This window comes from Leptidea sinapis, chromosome 22, assembly GCF_905404315.1.
Source record: "Leptidea sinapis chromosome 22, ilLepSina1.1, whole genome shotgun sequence".
Lineage (NCBI taxonomy): Eukaryota > Metazoa > Arthropoda > Insecta > Lepidoptera > Pieridae > Leptidea > Leptidea sinapis.
In genome coordinates, this window is record NC_066286.1 from 6,672,913 (window position 1) to 6,695,815 (window position 22,903).

Below are 22,903 nucleotides of genomic sequence, written 5' to 3' on the forward strand. Positions count from 1 at the left end.
AGTGATCCAGCCGTTCACAGAGTACTGAGTCCCCGACAATTCGAGCTGCTCTACGTTGAACGCGGTTAAATGGGTCGAGCTGATACTGGAGTGCGCCAGACTAGAGATGACAGCAAGACTCCATATGTGGCCGGACCTGCGCTTTGTAGAGCGCTAGAATGTGGGCCAGCTTGAAGTATTGCCGTGCTCTATTTATGACGCCCAGTTTCTTCACAGCCAATTTGGCTTTGCCCTCCAGATGGCCACGAAATTGGCAATCGCTCGAGATTTCGAGACCCAGTATTCCGATCCTAGGCGAGGCTTTAAGGGAAGTGTTGTCGAAGAGTGGTGATAACACAAATGGGGGTTTTTTTAGTGGTAAACTCGCAAACTGGAGTCTTCTGGGGGTAAAATTGGACAAGGTTCAATTTACGCCATTGCGCCACCTTCTCAAGAGAGGACTCGATAGAAGACACAAGTTTCTCCTGGCACTGCTCAACGATTTCCCGAGAGAGACCTGCATGGCCCATGTATTCGGCATCACCAGTGCTGTCGTCTGCATAGCAATGTATGTTGGAGATGTCCAACATATTATTGGTATACAGAAAACACAGTGTGGGAGATAGATCTTACTGGGTCGGTCACCAAGTAAGGTATATCACCAATGACTTTGTGTTGAATCCTTGGTGACCAAAGGTGCTTGGCTTTGTATGTTGGCTCAGCCCTGCATTCAGGTTCAGAAAGATGTCCCTAACCATGCCCTGTGGTAGGTGTCTGTTGGTGACTCTATGGAACAGATGTTCTTTAAAAGGACTTTGACCGGTTATGACATGAGTGAGAAAGGTGAATCTTAGCAATGAAATGGCTTTTAAACCTGTAATAATATCTTAAATTAATGCAAGTGTTACACATTTAAATGAAACACTTTTTGTAGGATTAAAACACATGTAATTGTAACTGTTTTTACATGAGATTTTTTAACCCCAATGTTTCAAGACCTTTCTAGATCTCCTTTTCAGACTGCAGATGCAATGAGTCAAAATATTATTTGTCATTACGAAGTAATTAATTGTAGTGGCACACCCTTTAAACCAGAACACAGTCTGTACAAGTGCATGATGAATATAGTATCTCTAACCACAAATACCACAAACACCACAAACACAAAATTTATTATCAGGCTCATAACTAGATAAATGTTTTCTTAAAAGCCATAAAGGCATAAAAATGCATAAAAGGCATTTATTTTCTCAAAATTTATTACTTTACAATTCTTTTTAATGTAATTTCTAATGCTACCACCACTTGGGATACAAATAGCACTCTGAGAGAGAAAAAGCGGCGCAAGAAACTCTCGCAACATTATATTTTGAGCTATTTTTAATAAAATATACAATATTATACTGTCATTCTGTTATTGCTATAAAATAATCATAATTGTCCCAGGCTGTCCAATCACTTAGATATTCTGTGGAGCTGTGGAGTAGTAGGATTTACGACAGAGACAATTTTTAATAAAACATTTAAATTTAATTATAGATAATGCCTGAACAGTGACTGGGACATTATAAAAGTGTATATATAGGTATCTATCTATAGGTATCTTATGAAGCCTACTAGAATTAGTTACAAGGAATCCCTTATTTCTAGTGTTATAATAATTTTAATCACTATTAAGAGAAAAAAGGTGACAATTTTTGTGAACATATAGTAAATTTTCATAAATGTACTGACAATGGACAAACATAATATTTATTTCTTAAAATTTTTGTTTGTGTGACTGTCTATAACCAAGCTGATATATAGCACGAACAGCTCTCTTTTTGTTTTATGAGAGTATTAGACAAATGTTTAATACTTTTCTTCAAGCTATATACCTACGGACTCACTTAGCAGCACCATGTAATCTGTGTTACTGATATTATTAAAACCTTATCAAACAGAACGTTGACGCAAAGATAGAAGAGCTCGGTTGATGTAAACATGTCTGTATAGGAATGGGGTGCAGAATCAATCTCAAGCGAGAGCAACGACAGCACAGACAGTATAGAGGGCGTGGCTTTGTGGCCGCCGGCGCTCCAGTTCGGTCCTTCAGCTCTGGCGGCGCCTCACACCCGCCTCGTCACCCTCACCAACTTGGCAAACAGCACGCTGCATCTCGCCTCCGTCGCCGGGACCACGCCAGACTTTCACGCGTCCTTCTTCGAGTCTAAGGTAACAAATCCCTCTCAGCGAAATCATTTTGTGTTTTATAAAAAAAATAATCAGTGTTCTAACTATTGTTATATATTAATGAAAGGGGAGGACAAACGACCATACTGGTTGGTCATATTATGATACCTCAGTTCCAAAGAGTAATTCAGAAAATTGTTCTCAAACAAAATTCAAAAAACTATTTGAGTTGTTATCGTATGAATCGATATTATTCTAGACTTATGATAATATATTGGAAGTAACAACTAAACTGCATTCTCTTCGGTAATGGTATGGTATTACGACTACACCACAATTTAGTACCTACCTACAGTTAATTAAGCGAGCCATTTTCTCCGCGTTACATTAACTGATAACTATATACTATATATTAGAAAACTGTCCCCGAAATTCAAATGAGTTGATAGCTCTTACAATTTTGAAGAACTACCTAATACAACATTAAGTATATAAGTTTCTCCGTAAGTGAATTCGTAATTCTATTCAAGTAGGAGAATAATTTATAGTCAATAACCGCAAAATGAACGCAACAAAATATTGAAGAGCGAAGAACAGAAGAAAGTGTGGAGGCGTCGTAGCGGTGCGGGAAAAGCTCGAACGTTGTCGTGTATTGTTGAAGTCAAGCTCGAACTTTTCCTGCGTCGCAACGAACGCACTGCTACTGGTGGCTGATGAGCGTCGACGTTGTCTTATTGGAGAAAGGTGATTTTAGATAATGTATGGTTTATTGTATAGATTTAAAACCTAGAGAATAGCCACCTTTTCGTAGATCGCAAAACTCCTTTTTACTCTCCTTATACGATGGGTCAAAAACGGAAAGATACCTAAGACTGGGATCTATAGAGCGTACTTAGACTTTGCTCGGACAAAAAAAACATAGCCGAGTGTGATGAAACGCAAACTTCATTTAAGTTCAGCATAATTTCAGCTGTGAAATGACTATAAAAACGAAGTCACAGATTATGGTAAGCTTACACTCAGCTAATTTTACGTAAGTAAGGTCTGAGCATAGTATACTAAGCACGCTCTGTAGGTCTGAGCCTAAGAATCCGCTGTCTGTCAGTCAGGGTTGTTGTTTGAAAGTGTGTAGTACAATGCCGTTAAAACAAGTAATAGAAACAAAATAGCGAAGTTCTAAATGTCCGCCATAATTGGCCAAATTACTTATACACACTATATGTACACTACCCGTGTACATATAGTGTGTAATATTTAGTACGGAAGTCTGAATGGTTTCCGACTTACACTTGAACAGTTTTTTTTATAAAAGAGAAGACAAACTAGCGAGTGGTTCGCTTGCAGGAAAGTGAATCCCAAGGACATCTGCAAAACCAGACGTCTTAAAAGGCGTTGCAGATTCTTGATGTGCTAATATGCTATATGTTACACAAATTAGCGAAATCATCATCTTAGATGACTTTAATCTGGGATTTATCGACTGGAAATATGATAATAGCAGCTCCTCTCATTTGTTACCAATTAATTATAATTGTAATTTAGGATACCGTTTAATTGATTTTATGTCCTTAAACAACTTGGTTCAGTATAATGTTGTAAGAAATCAGAACAATAGATTATTAGATTTAATACTCTGCAACTTTGAAGGTATATCTGTAGAACGCTCCCACAAGGGAACCCATTGAGCAAACTTGATCCTCACCATCCAGCATTAGATGTGGACATAGACACAAATATATCATATTCGTATTGTATAAACAAACAAATTTGTACTTATAGTTTTAGAAAAGCAAACTATTCTCTAGTAGTTGCAGAGTTGAAAAGAATTAATTGGATGTCAGAGCTTCTTACCTATTAAAGATGTCAATGTTGCTGTTGCAAAATTTTATAAATTGTTATACTCCATCATCGAATCAACTACAGCGAAAATTAAAACTCGTAACCTTGTAAACAGCAATGGGATGATATATTTAAGGAAGCTAAGGATGTAAACACTATGTTGTCGTATTTTTATAATATTTTACAAGAGACTATTTTTAAATTGTGCCATTTACACTTCAACATAAGAAAAGTAAGTTTCCCCCCTGGTTTAGTCGTAGTCTCGTCAAGTCTCTTAAAGAAAAATATACTATTAGGTGGCGCTATAAACTATAGAAGAATCCTATGGATGCAATAGCTTTGAAATTTGTCAGTGATCGCGTTAGTCATCTTGCAAGGGTGAATTGCAATCTCTATACTAATAATATCGAACAAGGTATTGTTAGAAATAGTAAGTTATTTTGGTCATTTACTAAACAAAAAAGGGGTGGTTTGAGCTTGTACCCGGCTAATATGACTGACGGAGTTACAGAAACGTCCGAAGGCATCTCGATTTGCAACTTATTTGCAAAACAATTTTCCCTTGCACTTAACTCTAACAAGCAAACTAATACCTCTGTAGTTGAATCTTCCGCATATATAAAACACCTCAGTGATAACAGTATTTGTGTTACAGTTCCTACTATAACTTGTGAAGAAGTACTAAAACTTTTAAAAGGTATTGATCCCAATAAGAGTGCAGGTCCAGATGGAATATCTCCACATTTTATCACATCTTGTGCTTCAGCTCTAGCTGTACCATTATGTTCTGTTTTTAATAAATCACTGGTATCTGGCACTTTTCCGGATAAATGGAAATCAGCTATGGTGGTACCTGTACATAAATCAGGTAGTACTAATCAGATCTGTTACGACAGACTCATCTCAATTTTGTCCACATTGGCTAAGGTTTTTGAATGCGCTGTTTATCCTTTGATTCAGAACCATATGAAGAATTATCTCTCCTCCGGTCAACATGGATTTTCTTGTTCTAGATCTACATGCACGAATCTGGTATCTTTTACTGAATCTATAATCAATGCAATAGATAAAAGTAAGGAAGTAGATGTAATATATACCGATTTTACTAAGGCGTTTGATACTGTCCCACATGATATTCTCTTATGTAAATTACGAGCATATGGATTTACTGGCTCTCTCCTTACTTGGTTGAAATCATATTTACAGGCTCGCTCGTTCTTTGTCGTTGTTAATGGTTTTTAATCTAATGTATGTCAAATTACATCTGGCGTCCCTCAGGGCTCACATTTAGGTTCCATATTGTTTAATATTTTTATTAACGATATATTCAATTGTTTTTTTGACATCTTCCGTGTACATATTATATGCTGATGACTTAAAATTCGCAAAGACTATAGATTCCCTGATAATCAATCAGGGAATCTATAGTCTTTTTTTTTAGTAGGCTTCTTCAGGAGGACTTAGAAAGACTTATGCAATGGTGTGAAATAAACGGTGTAAATTTAAATAAGGAAAAATGTTACTAAGTAAAAATTTACTTGGTAACATTTTTAGGAGTATCTTGGAGTATGGTTCAGTTGTCTGGCGTCCTCACTATGCTACGCATATCCTAAGACTGGAACGTATTCAGAAGCGATTTCTGTGGCATGTGGCATTTAGGGCCGGTAAAGCCAAGAAAATTTCTTCTTACAAAGAAAGGCTGGCCATCTTTAAAATGACCACTTTGGACGAACATAGAGAACTTCTGGATCTTATGTTTACTCATAAACTATTGAACGGCTTTATCGGTGTCCCGAACAGCTAAATAAATTTGGTCTAAGAGTCCCAGTAAGAATTCCACGTAAGCCTATTACTCCACTTTGTCCTCCACTTCGTCGAACGATCCTAGGTACCAATTCCGCAGTCCCTCGATTATGTAAAATTTTAAATTCTTATAGCATAGCTGATATTGATATATTTGCTGATTCCTTAGCCAAATTCCGCAAGACCATTTGCAGCATCATTGGTAATCTTTAATAATGTTATAATTGGAAAATTGATGTAACTGTGTAAAACTCATTTATTAATTTAAAAAAAATGTTTTATTTGTAACCTAAAATTAACTTACTAATTAATTACTTCTGTGCATGCTGTGTTTATTTGTAAGTAATCACTACATTTAGTTCCTAGTTTTGTGTGTATTATTATTAAATAATTGTAAATAAACCTAATAAATAAATAAAAAAAAATAACCTTAAATATCCATTGTGGTTCACACGTGATTTAATAAAAATAATAGCTGAAAGAGATAGAATTCGCAAAAGTAAAATATATATAGAAATCCTAGGGATAAGATAGAAGCAAAATTATGTAGTAAGCGGGTCCATTCCATAATTTCATCTTGTTATTCCGATTATATAAATAATACTGAAAAAGCAATTTTTAAAAATCCTAAATAGTTTTGGTCTTTTGTCAAACAACAACTAAGTAGTGTGCCAAAAATGCCTTCAGAAATGTATAAGTGAAAATAAAGCTCATACAGGAGAAGAAATTTGTAGTTACTTCGGTCAGCACTTTTTATCTGTTTATTCTACGTCCTATAATTCTGTTAGTCTTGACAAAGGTGACTCTTTTCCTCAGCTATCACTTAGTACCATTGTCATAACGGAACGAGCAATAGAAAACACTATAAAATTACTTGACGTTAGTAAAGGTGCTGGACCCGACGGGATACCTCCAATATTTATTAAAAGGACAGCATGGTTTCCGTAGACACAGGTCAACTCTTAGTAACCTTCTAGGTTATGTAACGGATCTTTCTTCGGACGTAGAGAACAAAGCTGAGATTGTTTACATATACACAGATCTTTCCAGCGCTTTTGATAAAGTGGACCATGAAATACTTCTTTCAAAATTAAAATTTTATGGGATTTATGGTAAACTATTAAATTTTTTACAATCTTATTCAAAAGACAGAAGGCAGAGGGTCACTGCAATACACTTCGTATACCTTTTTTCCTAAATCAGGCATCCCTCAGGGCTCACATCTTGGTCCTGTACTTTTAATCGCTTTTATTAATGATATTTTGGATCAAATTACATTTAGCAAATGTTCTATGTTCGCAGACGACTTAAAAATTTATAAAGAAATTAAGTCTCAGAATGACATAAAACTTCTTCAAACTGACCTGGATAAAATTTGCAACTGGTGTAATGTAAATAAAATGATACTTAATCCGGAGAAATGTGTACATATCACGATCGAACTGAGACTGCATCATTTTACGTCGTTAATAATGTTGTTTTGGAACAGGCATCATTAGTTCGTGATCTTGGTATACGTATTGACACAAAACTAAATTTTATTAATCATATTGATAACATCATCCTTAAGTCTTGGAAAATCCTGGGTTTTATTAAACGTACTTGTAAAGATTTCAGAAATCCATTTGCAATTGTTTGTTTTTACAATGCTTTCGTACGAAGTGCACTTGAATACGTTTCACCGGTTTGGAATCCTCAATATAATGTCCATATTGAAAGTTTAGAGCGTATCCAACTTAATTTCTCTCGCTTTCTAGCTTTTGAAGACAAAACCTGCCCCAATCGTGCAGACTATAAAACAAGACTGGACCGTTTCAATATGAAATCGTTGGAGATAAGACGAAAAATTACTGATGTGTCACCTTTACATAAAATTATACATGGTAGAATCATATCCCCAGAATGTCTTAAAAATTTAATCCTTACAGTCCCTAGAAATAGACCAGGCTTCCCTATCAAAAATATTTTCAGCCCAACAATCAACAGAACTAATATAGGTAAAAACGCCCCCTTAAACAGAATAATGAGCTCTTATAACGATATCACTGCCAAAAATGGTAATTTAGATATTTTTCATATGGTTAATATCAATAAATTTAAAACCGACTGCATTAAAATATTAAGATCTAGTTATGTAAGTTAAATATAAGAAGTAATTATTGTATTGTATTGAAATGTAATTTGTCATTTTTTATCATCATTTTTGTTTAACTCTTCATTTCTTATTTTTATTATGTATAATTGTTCAACTTTGTTCTTTTTTTGGCACTATTGTAAATGTTGTTTACACCTGTAAAGACATGTCGTATTGTACTAATCCCTTGTGTACGTGCTAAAATTTTAATTGTATAATGATGTGTTGTTTGTGTAACTATCTAATTCAATAAATAAAAAATTAAATTTCTAACCAAAATTTATGAAAGATGGGGACTCGAACCCGCGGCTCTCGGTTACCATCCGAGCGCTCTTACCAACTGAGCCAAACGCCCATGGATCATAAATCTTCATGTCTTGTTCAACTCTCAGGTTGTGTGTGTTGTGGATCTACTTTACAGTACCTGCTCAACCCCAATATATACATAATGCATATAAGGAAATTGACTTGAGATGTCGCTTTTTCAAATCGAATCAAAATTGTATTTTTAGTGATCGCTCACTTTTGGGATTAGTTATAAATTTATGAACGATGCGGGGTTTGAATCCCACATTTGTGTGCTGCTTTTTTATTGAATTTGGCGTTATTTGCGGAAATCCATTATTATGTAAAAATGTACACTTAAGACAGCTAATGAATAATAGGTGACAATATCCTCTTGTCTTGAAGTTAGACTAGAAAAGGTAGGTACTGCACATTTACTATTGATTGACAATCACTAGCATTTATTAGATAAATTAATGTCTTGTGCGCTAACTTCATAACAGCGTACTACACGGTGGCCTCATGCCGTTGCCATATGGCAACGTGAGAAAATAGGAAGTTAATATTTCCGATTATCTAAACTAGTATTAGAATCCGCAAATTTATTTTGATGTTGGAAGGATTTCGATATGAAAATAAGTATTAAGTATGTAAATGTGCGGCAATTACTTTCCTGATATATCTCAAAAATACTTCACCTTTTTCGAATTGGTCGTAAATTTTGTATATTTACTGAGCACAAGGGTCAATTTTGGACTTACAAGATGTGGTGAATGATTTGATTAGGATAGGATTTCTTCTCCGTCATATCTTTCATTTCGTGTCTTCGTTAAATAATTTGCTATGTAATTTCCAGTCAGTACCGCCACAAGGGAACACAACATTCAGCGTGGTTTACCTCGGGAGGCAGGAGGGGCTGGTGTCGGCGCATCTGTATATACACACCTCTCTGGGGGTTCACAAGTATCCGGTATGTGAATAATCTAATCTTCGCCATAAAAATAACTTACATATGTACGGTGTTATTACGAAAAAGTTTAACATGTGTTGAATAGGTACTTTTAAAAAAAAGTTCTATTACACATCTGTTTTTCTGTTAAATTATTAAAACTTTCGTGAGACATTATAACTTTATTTATTAGCAGGGTTTTCCTCACGTTTTATTGGTGTGGATACCGAATAGTTTCGGACCATTCGGGGGTCCTACATCAGGGTGAGTGGAGTGGGTTCGCGATAACGTCCCGTCTCATACTGCGGACATGTGCTCTTAGTGCGCGGCTTGACAGGAAAATTTTTTGCAATAACACCGTATATATTAACACCGTTTCGTCTAATATATAATATAGTTTACTAGTTAATTTTTTATCTCATTAATCATCATCTATACATGTATATCTATCTCTAGTGTTCACCTTGAGTTCTTCAAGTATCGAGACGTTTGTGCGGCGTTGTGTCCAAGATACTCGTAGCATTCGTCTCCAACACCACATTTCTAGTGCGTCAGTCCAAATGAAAATAATACTCCATAAAACATAACTTAATAGAGCGTGTGTTTGTTTGTTTGTTTGATAGGTTTCAGCGATAGGCGAGGCGAGCGAGTACGAGGTGTGGCCGCTGGTGGGGCTCCGAGTGCCAGCCAATGCGAGCCTCGAGCCCGAGCTGACCATGTACAATCCCACGGACAAGAGCATACAGGTACTAGCATTGTTCCACCAGAAGTTGTAGGCAACAGTCCTATTGACAAACATAATTATTATTTGAAATGAAAATTAATTTATTTACCACACATTCAAACAAAATAAGTTAATGAAAACAAATATTAACTTAATTTTAAAAACAAAAGCTTCAAAAAACAATACTTAATGATCTGTGTGGCACTGGTTTTCCAAAACTAACCCCATTGGAATTTGATACGTATGGAACAGAGGCCGTGTATAAAGGCAAATAGGCAGTGCCTACCTCGTTATGAACCTAAATAAATATAGCACTAGTGTTAAAGTTAATTTAGTTTAATTTGGTTCCGTTATTTTATTACCAACTTCTATTGAGCGCCCACATATAAAATTTTTCCTTACGCTAGATAATAAATACCCACGGTAAGCAATATTTGCTAATTCCAAAGCTCAACTACGACTAGTTAGTTCCACAGTGCCTATCTTGCTATAAAACCAAGGCACGCCCCTGGTATGGACCGACAGGGAGAGGTCTGTATCCGTGTTGTGTGCAGGTGACAGAGGTGTACTCGTCGGGGTCGTGGGTGCGGCTGCGACTGGCGGGAGGCGACGCGAGTGCGCCGGGCGCGGCGTGGTTGGTGCCGCCGCGGCAGACGCGCGCGCTCGTGACGCTGCGGGTGTCGCCGCCCTACGCCCGCCGCGCCACGGCCTACGTGCGGTGAGTCACGCATACCAATTAGGCTTGCCATAAATCTGGGAGTGTCCAGTAATTAGGCCTTATAGTCTTGGATTTCGAAAACCTACTAAATCTTCCGAATGTTCCGAAAAGCTTAATTTTATTCATATTTAACGTGTTAGCTTACAATTAAAATTATAAGTGACGTCAATAACCTGCTAAGTACGCAGATATACATTTACCTATCTAATAAAAGTATGTATTTGAAAATAAATGGCATTTTCCTTTTCAAATACAAATAAAAATTCTTTGAAAAAAAAACATGATAGTTTTTACTATGACCACCACGACCCGACACCATTGTCCTAGAATTGTCCCCGATTTGATAAATTTCTATTGGCACCGCTCATAATAGAGATTGACTCTAAACTGAATTTTTATCGACGTTTTCACAATGGTCTATCTAGGCGTATAAATCATCTAAGGGTTGGCTGGTATTTTTTCGTTTATCCTACATTTACTTGTGTTTGTTTGGCAGTATAAAAGCGAATATCCCGGGCGGTGGACTCGTGGTGTGTGTGGAAGCACGTGGTGCGGCCGCCGGCGAGTACGCGCGACCAGCGCAGGTGCGGCTCACGTCGCGCGGCGCGAGGGATGCACCGCACACGGTATTTTTTTTATTTACAAAGAATATAGTATACATTTTGATAAGTATATATTGTCCTCCAAAGTCGTCTAGTCGGTTTGACTGGGGGACTGTACAGTCTCACTATATTATATTTTAATAATACAAGACTAATTAATTACAAGAAATAAACATTGTAGCATTGCGTAGAGATGTGGGTTCTTGCTGCATCTTCTACCGCATTTATCATGGGGAGTGCTCAGAGGAGCTGTTCGGGTTCATTCCAGCGACCGAATTCCACCATCGGACATTACGTGCAAAGTACCATACGCATCACGTAGACGTCTGACATTCCACAACCGCGCGTTTTGTTCGAAATTTCTTGCCTCGCACAACCACTTTGTGGAATCAAGTACCGGCTGCGGTTTTCCCGAACAGATACGACTTAGGGACCTTCAAGAAAAAAGCATACTCCCACCTTAAAGGCCGGCAACGCATTTATTGACACACCTGTTGCTGCGGATGTACATAATATTGGCCGTGGATATTATCCTAGTGTTATGGCTGTGACTTACCAGCGATACGAGTGCCATGATGTCAAGTTAATAGTAAATGTACGCTTTCATTTTACGAGATGACTTAGTTAATGTACAAAAATTGCAACTACTAACTAAGTAGGTACCTACCTACGTTTAGCACAAAAGTAATTTTATTGTTATTCGAACGAAATCGTTTGAATTGCTGTTCATTGTGAGTTTTAAATTAAAAAATGTTTTTTGTCGTATCACCGCTCTTCCACAACACCTCCCTTAAAGCCTCACCTAGTATTGAAATACTGGGTCTCGAAATCTCGAGCATTGCCAATTCCGCAGTCATCTGGAGGGCAAATCTAAATTGGCTTCGAAGAAGGCTGGGCGTCATAAATAAAGCACGGCAATACTTCAAGCCGCAACTTCTTTTCCATAAAAAACATATTTAAACTATTTTGACCCCTGTTTTAATAACAAAGAAAACTTAGAGTAACAAAAGTCTAAAAATAATTACATCTTATTGCATTAGATATTTGAATTACATGAGTAAATGTAAAAAAAACATTACAAACGCTACAATGGCGACATTAAATATACACAAGGGTTACTTAACCTTAATCATAATAAAAATGAATAATACATAATTCACCCAAATAAACCAATTTTCCATAACGTCACTGCTGTATATGTTTTTTTTAAAGTAGTAAAGACGTTTGTGTTGGTTGAATAATATCAGATTTATTGTTCGACAATAAGTTATTGCATTCTTTGTACATTGACTAACTTAACTTTAACGTAAAATTAAAAATGACGGTCATTTAAAGGGGCTATCATAAAATTGAAATAGAAATTATGTATAAAACAATAAATAATCATATTATAGATTGTTGTTTACAACGCTTAAATATAAAGATACCAAATGAATAATTGTTCGATATATATTCTTGTTCTAGTTGTAAAGTAGCGAACTGTGCGAGTACATTTTACAGAAATAGAAATATATTTATTTGCAACAAACACCATATTTACACAACAAACATAAACAAAACAAATTATATGTTAGATTGTTTGTCACAAATTGGTCACACTTCAGCATAATGCTGATTACTATCGCAATCACCGCTGATCTTCCAGTGGGACCAATAAATGACTCCACACACGAATGCCATAAGTAGCGCACGCCTTTGTAATTACTCGTCTTACACATGTCTTACATAATAAACAGTGATAATTTGCACCATAGTTTTAGTGTAGACTAGTAGTTATAACTCTCTGTTCCAGTTTGGTAAGTTTAAATTGTAATTAGTATATTGAAATTTTGTCATTTAGATTTTTAAATGAAGGAAACTATAAACCTGGCCTCTGTTATCCCATTTATTAATAAATTTGGAAAGGCATAAAGGAATTTATTTTCTCAAAATTAATTCCTTTACAATTCTTCTTGATGTCATTCCTAACATACTAGATACCACTACCGCTTCGGAAACAAATGTCGCTCTGAGAGCGAAGAAGCGGCGCAAGAAACTCTCCCAGCATTACCTTTTTTGCGCTCTTTTAAATAAAATATACAATGTTGTAGTGTCATTGCTATTGCTATAAAATAATCATAATCTAGTCCCAGGCCGTTCGATAATTTAGATATTCAGCTGTGGAGTAATAGGATTTACGACGGAGCCATTTTTTTATAAAACATTTAAATTTATTTGTAGATACTGTCTGAACAGTGACTGGGTCTTTATTTTCAAAGTGTATACATTTACCCTTAAAGCTATTATGTATCTTATGAATCCTACTAGTATTAGTTACAAGCAATCCCTTAAATCTAGTGTTATAATAATGAAATAAAAAAAATCATAAAGTTGAGTACAAAATAGGCTTAGGCAAGATGTCAGTACATAATTATTATAAAATGAAACTACTTTACTTTTATAATAATTGTTTAGACTTGAACTAGTAAAAGATTTCGATTATCACATCCATGTAGTGCTGATGCGGACAATAGTTATGTATATATATAGCTAATAGACTACGATAAGACATAAGTTAGCTAAGTCCAACTTCGACTAAGAGGACAATCGAAGGACTTTGCTGCAGCGTTCTTTATATCGTGTGTCGTCTGTTATGACATAAGGCTCCGAAACGTGGTCCTTCACTGTTGACCAAGTAAGGAGGCTTAAAGTCGCTCAGTGAGTTATGAAGAGAGCTATGCTCAATGTTTCTACCCGCTATAGAATCCGTAATGAGGATATTTGCAGTAGAACTATAATGTTACCGACATAGTGCAAAAACTAGTAAGTTAAAATGGCGCACGCTGAACCGATAATCGGGAGATACAGGTTATCTATCGGCGAACGCGGGGAGATAAAAACAGAGTGCCAATAAGTTTCTTGCTACTTCTTCTCATTAGCTCAACCCTTTACGAAGTAGCGACGTTCAGTAAGACTTATGAATGTAAAAAGTATTTTCTTTTACATTCATAAGTGTCATATCTGTGACGTATGTGAAGTAGTGGACTGTCCCCCACGAGACGGACTGATGACCTGATAAAGGTAGCGGTGAATCGTTGGAAGTAGACTGCCTAATATAGGTCATTATGAAAGTCTTTGGTGGAGGCCTATTTTTTGCAGTGGACGTATTCGGGATGATAATGAACCCAGGTAAAACTCGAGTACTTGCTCATTAGAATATTAGTTTAGATTTGATTAATTATTTCGCGCAGGTCGTGGTGGAGGCGGCAAACAGTGGCAGCGGTCGCGTGAAGCTATCGAGCGCGGTGGGCGAGGCGGGCTGCTGGCCGCACGCACACTCGCACGCCTCGCACGCACACTGCGAGCCGCGCACGCACACGCACGCACACAACGGTCACTATCTATTTGTTTATTTATTATAAGGACATACATTACTCATTTGGCCCGCATGAGTGAGGTGTGAAATTATTACACCAGCTGTGAGGCGGTTGATAAAAACTCGATTCAGATTTATGCAACTGTTGTGTAAAAAGGGGTATTAAAACACGAATTTGGGTTTAGTTTGAGCTTAATAGTATCACATGAGTGTTTTAATACCTAATTATCAACAGTTATATCCAAGACTTTATCTACACCCATAATATGAATCCTCTATAAAAGATTCTGAAACAGTTAGCTTGTCCTAGTATCCATAATATCATCCAAAGGAGTGTTATTATGAAAACAGATGATGTGATGATGTACTGAATTTCATTACAACACTCGTTTGGATGTTGTAATATTTATTAGGATATTGGGTATTTTAATGTTGGGATTAAGAATTTAAAGCATGTAGATAAATATCTTTACTGATGACTGTAATAAGAGTTTTGCATAACAATAAAAAAGCTTACTAAGTATTTGCGCACTTACCTGCACATTAAGGGCATTTCCACTTCTTTAAACTATCCCATGGTTATTTGATTATGGATTTTTTAAATTGAGATAATAATAAACAAATACTTTCAACAAAATGACTGAAACAAAGCATTTATTTTAATTTTTAGAACTTAACATCTTAATTTTTTTTTAAATAGTACAACTTTGGTCGTAGCTTTTGGCGACATAAAACTCTTACAACATTACAACTTCTTTGGGAGATTAATATAAATATGCAATTTCCTACTCATCTTCTATCTTAATAGAACTTAACAAATAAAACACATGCCTCATTTAAATTGGCTTCTGACACTAATACCAATACCAATGCTTTGCTTACCTATCTTTCCTCACTGCGGCTGCCATACCTGACAATTTTACCAGCCATACACATGGGAGCTTGCTAAAAAGTTCTATCAAGTGATTAGCAATCCAGTGCCCGCTTTATGGACTGCGTTGTGGGGTTATGAATATTGTAATCAGGCTATCTCGCTCGCGCTCACATTCTTATGGGATGTCATAATGATGTGCGTAGCAGCAGATAGTCAATATCGATATGATATCTGACCTCACTCATATCGTCGTGACTGTGCTAGAAAATTGTCAGGTTAAAGTATATAATATATTAAATTTTAACCGATCCATCAACGACCAACGCGTCATCTTCCTTTCCTTGCCTGTAACTTTCATGCGTTCGTAGCACGGTCATGTTGTGGCTCAGTGTAGTGGTTATATTGCCTCGTGCCTGTCTTTCTCTCCATCTGTATATAATATGTATGTATGTGTTGTGAATGCATGACCGTGTATGCATGTGTATATATTTATGTTCCCGGCACTGTTTTAGATCGATCTGATTTACACTCTTCATTTTGTGCCCTGTTGCTACACTAAAAACAGTCAAAGTCAAAAATTGATTATTCATGTATTTTTTTGGGAAAGTTAAGTTTTAACGAGAAGTGGCAAGGCACTCTTTCTAATCAACGTACTTACGGCTGCAGCCCTCAATTTTTACTTTTATTGTATCTATACAAGATCTATCTTTAAAAAAACTGTGTACATTTTCCTTAAGGTAGTAGCAATGCTCGTCTTTTTATTCTGGTGTTGCAAGATAGACGGCGATGATCACTTAGGTGACATCCTTTTGAAGAAAATATATCTTGCTTTTGTTAAGTTTGATGGTGTTAAAAATACATTAAATAAACGTTAAATTTTATTAATTTATTTAAAATACATGCAGGTGGTGTGGAAGAGCAGACTGGCATACATTTGACAGTGCTCAGGTCCCACCTGGAGCCACACGAGAACTTTGCTAAGGTTGCACAACTAACGATTAATTGTAAGTTTTTATTTTTATTAACTACCTTTTTGGCCGATCGGAGCATCAATATTGTTATCAACAGTGCATGCTCCGACTTTGAATATAAAAGACTCCGACCATAAACGCTGCGTGCTGTTACTTCTGCCTATCAATAATATCCTGCAAATCAGCAGTATTCATTGTTATGCAGATGTACAGGGTATGCTTCCTATGTGGGTAACACTGAAAATGTTTAGAACTGGCCAGTAAGAAACATTGCTTATGAAAACTTTTTTTAAATTTCAATAAATTATTGGCAACTTTCTACACATTTTCAGTGTTACCTAGGTACTTTCTAGGTAGGTATTTTCTATCTAGAATATAAATAATTATTTTACATTAAGTATAAGTATGTAAGTTGTGTATTTAGTTTAAATTATTTTATATTAAGTATATAAATCTTTGTATCTTTTGGCTTGCCCTCTTCTACGGCACGCCACTGTCCTACTTCGGCCGTGCTAACATGTCCCGGGATAGCGTCGACGAGAACCGGAACAAACTTTTCAAAGCCTCGGAATGTGGCTGACAAATTTTAGTCCAATTCAACCCTAAGAAGTCACAACTCGTGCGTTCACGCTCAATAGACTTCCTTTGTCGTATCCTGAATCACTCTGCCACAACCTGTATCGGCATACTTGGGGAAGCAACCGCGGTCACAAAAAAGAAGGCCAAACTGGCCTCTTAAAGGCTTGGTGTTCTCAGTAGAAAAAAAAACGAGACAGTACTTAACGTTAAGTCACCACCTGCACCTATATAAGGCGCAAATTCGGCCTCACATGGAATACTTTTCTAGCCTTTCGACGGGCGCTCCCCAGTACCAGCTTCTTCCATTTGACCGCATGCAACGTAAAGCGGCTCGAATCATCGACAATCAAGTCATCTCCGATCAGCTTAATTCTTCGGCTTTGCATAGAGATGTGGGTACCGCATTTATTAAGGGGATTGCTCAGAGGAGCTGTTCGGTTTAATACCATTGGCCGAATCCTACCACCGCACATTACGTCATAATTGCGTCACTGTCCAAATCTCTCTGGTACTCTCCAGTGCCAGCTTTTTTTCGACCACATACAATAAAAGGCTCGAATCATCAACGATTAAGTCATCTAAGATGGGCTTGGTGCTCCCATCTTCTACCGCAAATATCAAGCGGCGTACAGCTTATCCCTGAAGATGCGAAGGGTTAACCAACGCATGTGAAGGTCCACGTAGCGCTGAAGAAAAATATATTCAATAAAACGTGGCTGACAAATTCAAGTACCTTCTACTAACAATTCGACAACTTATCTTTAGTGAATGTTGAAGCTTGATTCGGTCGCCAAGACAAGCATCAACTAACCAAATTAAATTGTTATTAAACCAGCAAATTATTATTGATTATAATTACTGAATTTGTCTTGTAAATGCGTGTTTTGCAAAATAATGCTTGCCTCGCACAGCTACTTTGTGGATTCAATTACCGGCTGCTGTTTTCCCGAACCGATAGGACTTAGGGACTTTCAAGAAAAGAATATATCCCTCCCAACTTAAAGGCCGGCAACGCATCTCTTGACACCTGTTATTGCAGATGTCCATTGTCCATTGCCGGTTGCCTCACCACTCCATCTCGTGAGCCTCTTCTTCTTCGTTGCTACACTCTTGACAGAGGGGTCGTGGTCATCACGAAGTGAAATCGTTTGGGGCAGATGTGATTCGCCCCACGAGCATTCGCCACATGCATTTGTTGAGCCTCTACGTTGTACTTATAACCCGTTTCTGTTCCAGATGGTGAGCTGTGGGATAGGTGGGGCGCGGCGGGTGCTCTGTGGTGCGGCGGCTGCGTGCGCGTGGGTGAAGCGACTGTCCCGTACAGCGTGACTGTACGCGCGGGAACACTGTCGCTGACCCCGCCCGCCATACAGTACGTATTGTGACCTTATGCGAGTACGTACGTGTGGTGCGGTGGGTGCGTGCATGTAGGCGAGATGGCCGTTCAATAACTGTTTTTTTTAATGAAAATAAGGGACGAGACGAACAGGACGTTCAGCTGATGGTAATTGATACGCCCTGCCCATTATAATGCAGTGCCACTTAGGATTCTTAAAAAACCCCAGAAATTCTGAGCGGCACTACAACTGCGCTCGTCACCTTGAGACATAAGATGTTAAGTCTCATTTGCACAGTAATTTCACTAGCTACGGCGCCCATCAGACCGAAACACAGTAATTCTTACACATTACTGCTTCACGGCAGAAATAGGCGCCGTTGTGGTACCCATAATCTAGCCGGCATCCTGTGCCAAAGAGCCCACTGGTAAAACTGTACCTCCCACTGTAAAGTTTACTTTGGTGATAAACCCACCGCTACGCATGCTGTACACGAGCACGCGGCGCATTTTATCTGCGTGGATTCATTTGTTTGACAACGCAGGTCTACGTTTCCATTGCAGCATTCACAATACAGGAATATGAACCCACGACTATGTACAACTATAGCGTAGCTCGCCACCGCGGCGCGCGGAGTGGCTATGCTCATGACAATAATAACTTAATATTCGTGTATAGTTTGTACTGCAGTGGAAATGAAGACCCACGTTGTCGGACAATGGCTGTGCATGACGTTGACAGTGTTGAGCTATGTAAGCGCCTATTCGAGCATGCCACGCACGTATCAATTACGTCAATAGACGCTTAAAGTGTCCATGGGCTGTAGTGGACACAATTACATATTTTTTTTTGTAAACCGAAGCTTAACACACGTGCGTCGCGGTTTGACAGCGGCTTCAACAAAAACTTATCTTAAACTTAAAAACTCCCAATTAACCCAAGTACCTTTGAAAATCTTTTAACTTTCCACATTTAATATGATGTCAACGTCAAGTGTCAGTGTTAACCACAGATTGACATTTGGCCTGAACAGTTATTGAATATCGACAATGTCATTTTTTTCAGCATAGTTACTTCGAAGGACGAAGGTACAAGCGAGTACGAGGTTCGCGCTGGGAATGAGTTTGAAGTGCCGATCCTGGTCACCGGTTTGCACCTGCCCGACTTGCACACTAGATACTTGAAGGTGATTAATACTCCAATATGTATTACGTATTTTTTAACTGTTACATAATAATGGAGAATTTTAAGATAGCAAATGAACAACAAAAATATTTTCAACTGTTAAATAAATTGATATTAGGCCAATAGAATTTATACAAATACTTAAACAAGCCGTTCCCATCCGCTTCGCTGGGCGAATTTTAAAAGGAAATAAATTAATGAAGGAACATTGTAATTCAAAAAATAAGTATAGCCATCCAATATAAACCATCTAGGATAAATGTTGCATCTAATGGTGGTAGTTTCATGTTTCACGATACAAGCAGTGGTTTAGCGGTGTGAGCCTCAAACAAAGACCATTTTCATTATATATGTCTAGATTGTTTATATAACACCCATAAAATACATATTATGTCCGATAGACACCTAGAAAGAACCGCTATGGCCGAAAGCCAGTCAATGCTCCGCTTAAAAAATGTGCCATTAAACCGAGATACTGACGGACATATGTAGAGGTGTGGTTGTCATAGTTCCCAAAAAAGGAGTAAAGTACTGGACCACTTGAACAAAATACATCCGAAGGTACTCTTTACAATGATGTGAAAGGAAAAAGAACCTTCCCATTCTTTGATATACTGGTGTAGCACGAACCTAGTATACGGTGCCTGTGCATACGGTATTTATAAAACCTACACATACCGATCACCACACTTATCGTCAGTACCACGCACATTCATTGACCTCTGGTTACGGCAGCGTGCAAGAGGTCGAGCACTTTATTTATACGATTCCCAATTACTTGCGCCACAACTGGCGACCGACTGGCAAACACGTCCAGCCTGTAGAGCGAGTCCCGGCATTTCTACCATATATGAGAGGGGTTAAGGATAAACTTTTACACCTGTTACGCCGTAGACATAGCATCGGGGTAATTTTCCGCCCCCTGCTGCAGATTCGTAATCTTCTACGATGGCCTAAGGATGGGAATCTTCTGAAGAGCCCGTCTACGAAATTGTGAAACACACTTGGCTTTGGCCCGTGTGGATCATTTAATCACCGGAATTAATAAGAGGAAAACAACAACAAGAATAATAATATTGACATACTTTTAATCATATTATCTTGCCCCAAACTAGACATAGCCTGTGTACTATGGGTGAGTGTGATCAGAGATGGCTGAAGGTGTCTCGGCCACATTGCTATATTATCATTTCGGTGTTGTTATGCTATCTTTTTAAATGGGTGACATTAACAGTTGACAGATTTGACACCGCTGACGATAGCGCCGGGTGAGAACGTGACGCTGCTGAGGCTGCGACTGATAGAGCCCCCGGAGCGCGATCTGACCATCGACACTTTCGTGACGGTGTACACTAACTTGTCCCAGTACCGGCTGCCCGTGGCGGTCTACAGTGGACACTTCCACATTGTGAGTACAGAGATTGACCTATATTTATTAAGACAAGTCCATATGCTCACCACCACGATCATAGGAGCGTTGTCATCCTTTTAAGTAGTCAAATTGTCCTGGAAACACCACACAAAAAAAGGAAAAAGAAAGTTCCTTGGAAACCAAAATATGGAGAAACCCTGCTATGGTGTCTATGTTTTTGAAATGTGAGTTACAACATTAATTAAGCTAACACTTACAATTTATTATTTATTGTAATAATATTATAATGCTTTAATTAGTGTATGCCTTGTTGGTGTTAAATAAATAAATAAATGGTGGAAAGGTCCAATTGTTCGGCAGGGATTAGGCCCAACAGCGCTTTAGAATACTCCCGGTGATTAATGCAGTAGGAGACGCATAACGAAGTGTTGTGCGTAGACACGTAGTGCCAAGTGATTGAGCTGTTTACAGTGTAATAGCTCTCTGGTCAAATTATTCAAGCTGATATTGGGTGTGAATAGTGGCCTTCATAGTTATTTAAACACTATGTTGTATTTTATTTAAGTTAATTACGAATTTGATCGTTTGACAGCTCGTGGCTAAAGGTGAATTGCCATAAAAGACATTTTGTGTGTGATAATAGTATCAAATTAGTGTTTTAATACCCAATTATCAACAGTTGCATACAAGACTTTATTTACACCCATAATATGAATCTTTTACAAAAGATTCTGAAACTGTTGGCTTACTGTTAATATTAAAAAAACATTGCGTGCGTACAAAGTACATATTTCAGAAGTGAAACTTGTATGGTGCGTGTACTTCTAAACTGTATTTGAATTCCTGGTACGTGTTGCTAGGATGACACATGATTTCAACCGCAATGACAGACATTCTATCAATATCAATATATATAATTATATGTTCTCCTTGTGTCTATGTAGTAATACGTCATGTGCTTGGAGTCAGAATATATTAAGGTATACTCGCGCCATACTTAAGACAATCTCTTTTTTCTATGATCGCCTGGTACCAAAACATTGTATTATGCTTCCTATCTCATTCTCTCCCATGTTAAATATTATGAATTGATGTGACTGCTCTTTTTACTGTCGCTTTTTCGTTTCATCGACTTTTAAATCACAACGATGATAAAGAAGTTTTCACTTCAATAGTTTATAATATTTTTGTCTCATTCTTTGCCGGCTTCATCCTACACATTTTTGTATTTGTGTCTCTTACCTGTCGTTTTTCCGTTGCATCCGGTCACAACGATTCTAAAGAAGTTTCACTTCGAAAAGCCAGTCTCGGTAACCATAATATCATTCATAGGAGTGTTATTATGAAAATGGTTGATATAATGTTGTACTGAATTTCATTACAACGCTCGTTTGGATGATGTGATGGCTATTACGAAATTGGTTGTTTTTATGTTGTTTACTGTTTTAGAATCTTTAATAGAGGATTTAAAGCATATGTGTAGATAAAATGTGTCGAACGCACAGTGTAGACGTGTGAGTGATGCAGGAGTGGCAGTGGGCCGGCGCCCGCGACGGCGGCGTGGAGCTGGGCGTGGTGGCCACGTCCAGCACGGTGCGCGTGCCGCTGCGGCTGCACAACCCCGCGCCCGCGCCGCTCTGTCTCACCGACGTGGCCGCGCGGCTGGCCGCCGCCTCGTGCTCGCTCAACATCGCGCAGGTACCGATGTTATAACATTGATTTCTTACCACTACCAACGTCATTAAGACATCCCAATTAATAGTAACATTGCTGTGTTAGTAATGTTATTTTATATCAATACCACTATAATTAGAAATAACTATAATAACATATTGTTCGAAGTAAATCACTCGAACAGCATTATATTACAAATATTGCTTAGTAGATAAAATTTATTGTAATAAAACCATATATTAAAGGCAACATTATTAAAGGAATAAGGCAGTACGCGGGTGAGCATTGATCGGGCTGGTTTTGGTTACCATTGACCATTACAGGACCGGTCTGAGTAACCATTTAAACCAT

The 22,903-nt window shown here is 37.7% G+C and overlaps 2 protein-coding genes across 2 annotated transcripts in view; one reads left to right on the forward strand and one right to left on the reverse strand.

Annotated features, from left to right (window-relative positions):
- The window catches only part of LOC126970838 (protein cereblon), a 272,220-nt gene that overhangs the window by 25,442 nt on the left and 223,875 nt on the right, over positions 1-22,903 (reverse strand). The gene's annotated exons all lie outside the window — the stretch shown is intronic.
- Positions 1-22,903, forward strand: part of LOC126970784 (transmembrane protein 131) — a 48,877-nt gene that overhangs the window by 2,768 nt on the left and 23,206 nt on the right. The window contains exons 3-13 of the mRNA XM_050816868.1: positions 1,975-2,193; positions 9,069-9,182; positions 9,785-9,907; positions 10,440-10,603; positions 11,100-11,229; positions 14,436-14,577; positions 16,340-16,438; positions 18,221-18,356; positions 19,387-19,507; positions 20,741-20,914; positions 22,406-22,576. Coding sequence (XP_050672825.1) covers positions 1,975-2,193; positions 9,069-9,182; positions 9,785-9,907; positions 10,440-10,603; positions 11,100-11,229; positions 14,436-14,577; positions 16,340-16,438; positions 18,221-18,356; positions 19,387-19,507; positions 20,741-20,914; positions 22,406-22,576 — 1,593 coding nt within the window. The remainder of the gene's footprint in view (positions 1-1,974; positions 2,194-9,068; positions 9,183-9,784; positions 9,908-10,439; positions 10,604-11,099; positions 11,230-14,435; positions 14,578-16,339; positions 16,439-18,220; positions 18,357-19,386; positions 19,508-20,740; positions 20,915-22,405; positions 22,577-22,903) is intronic.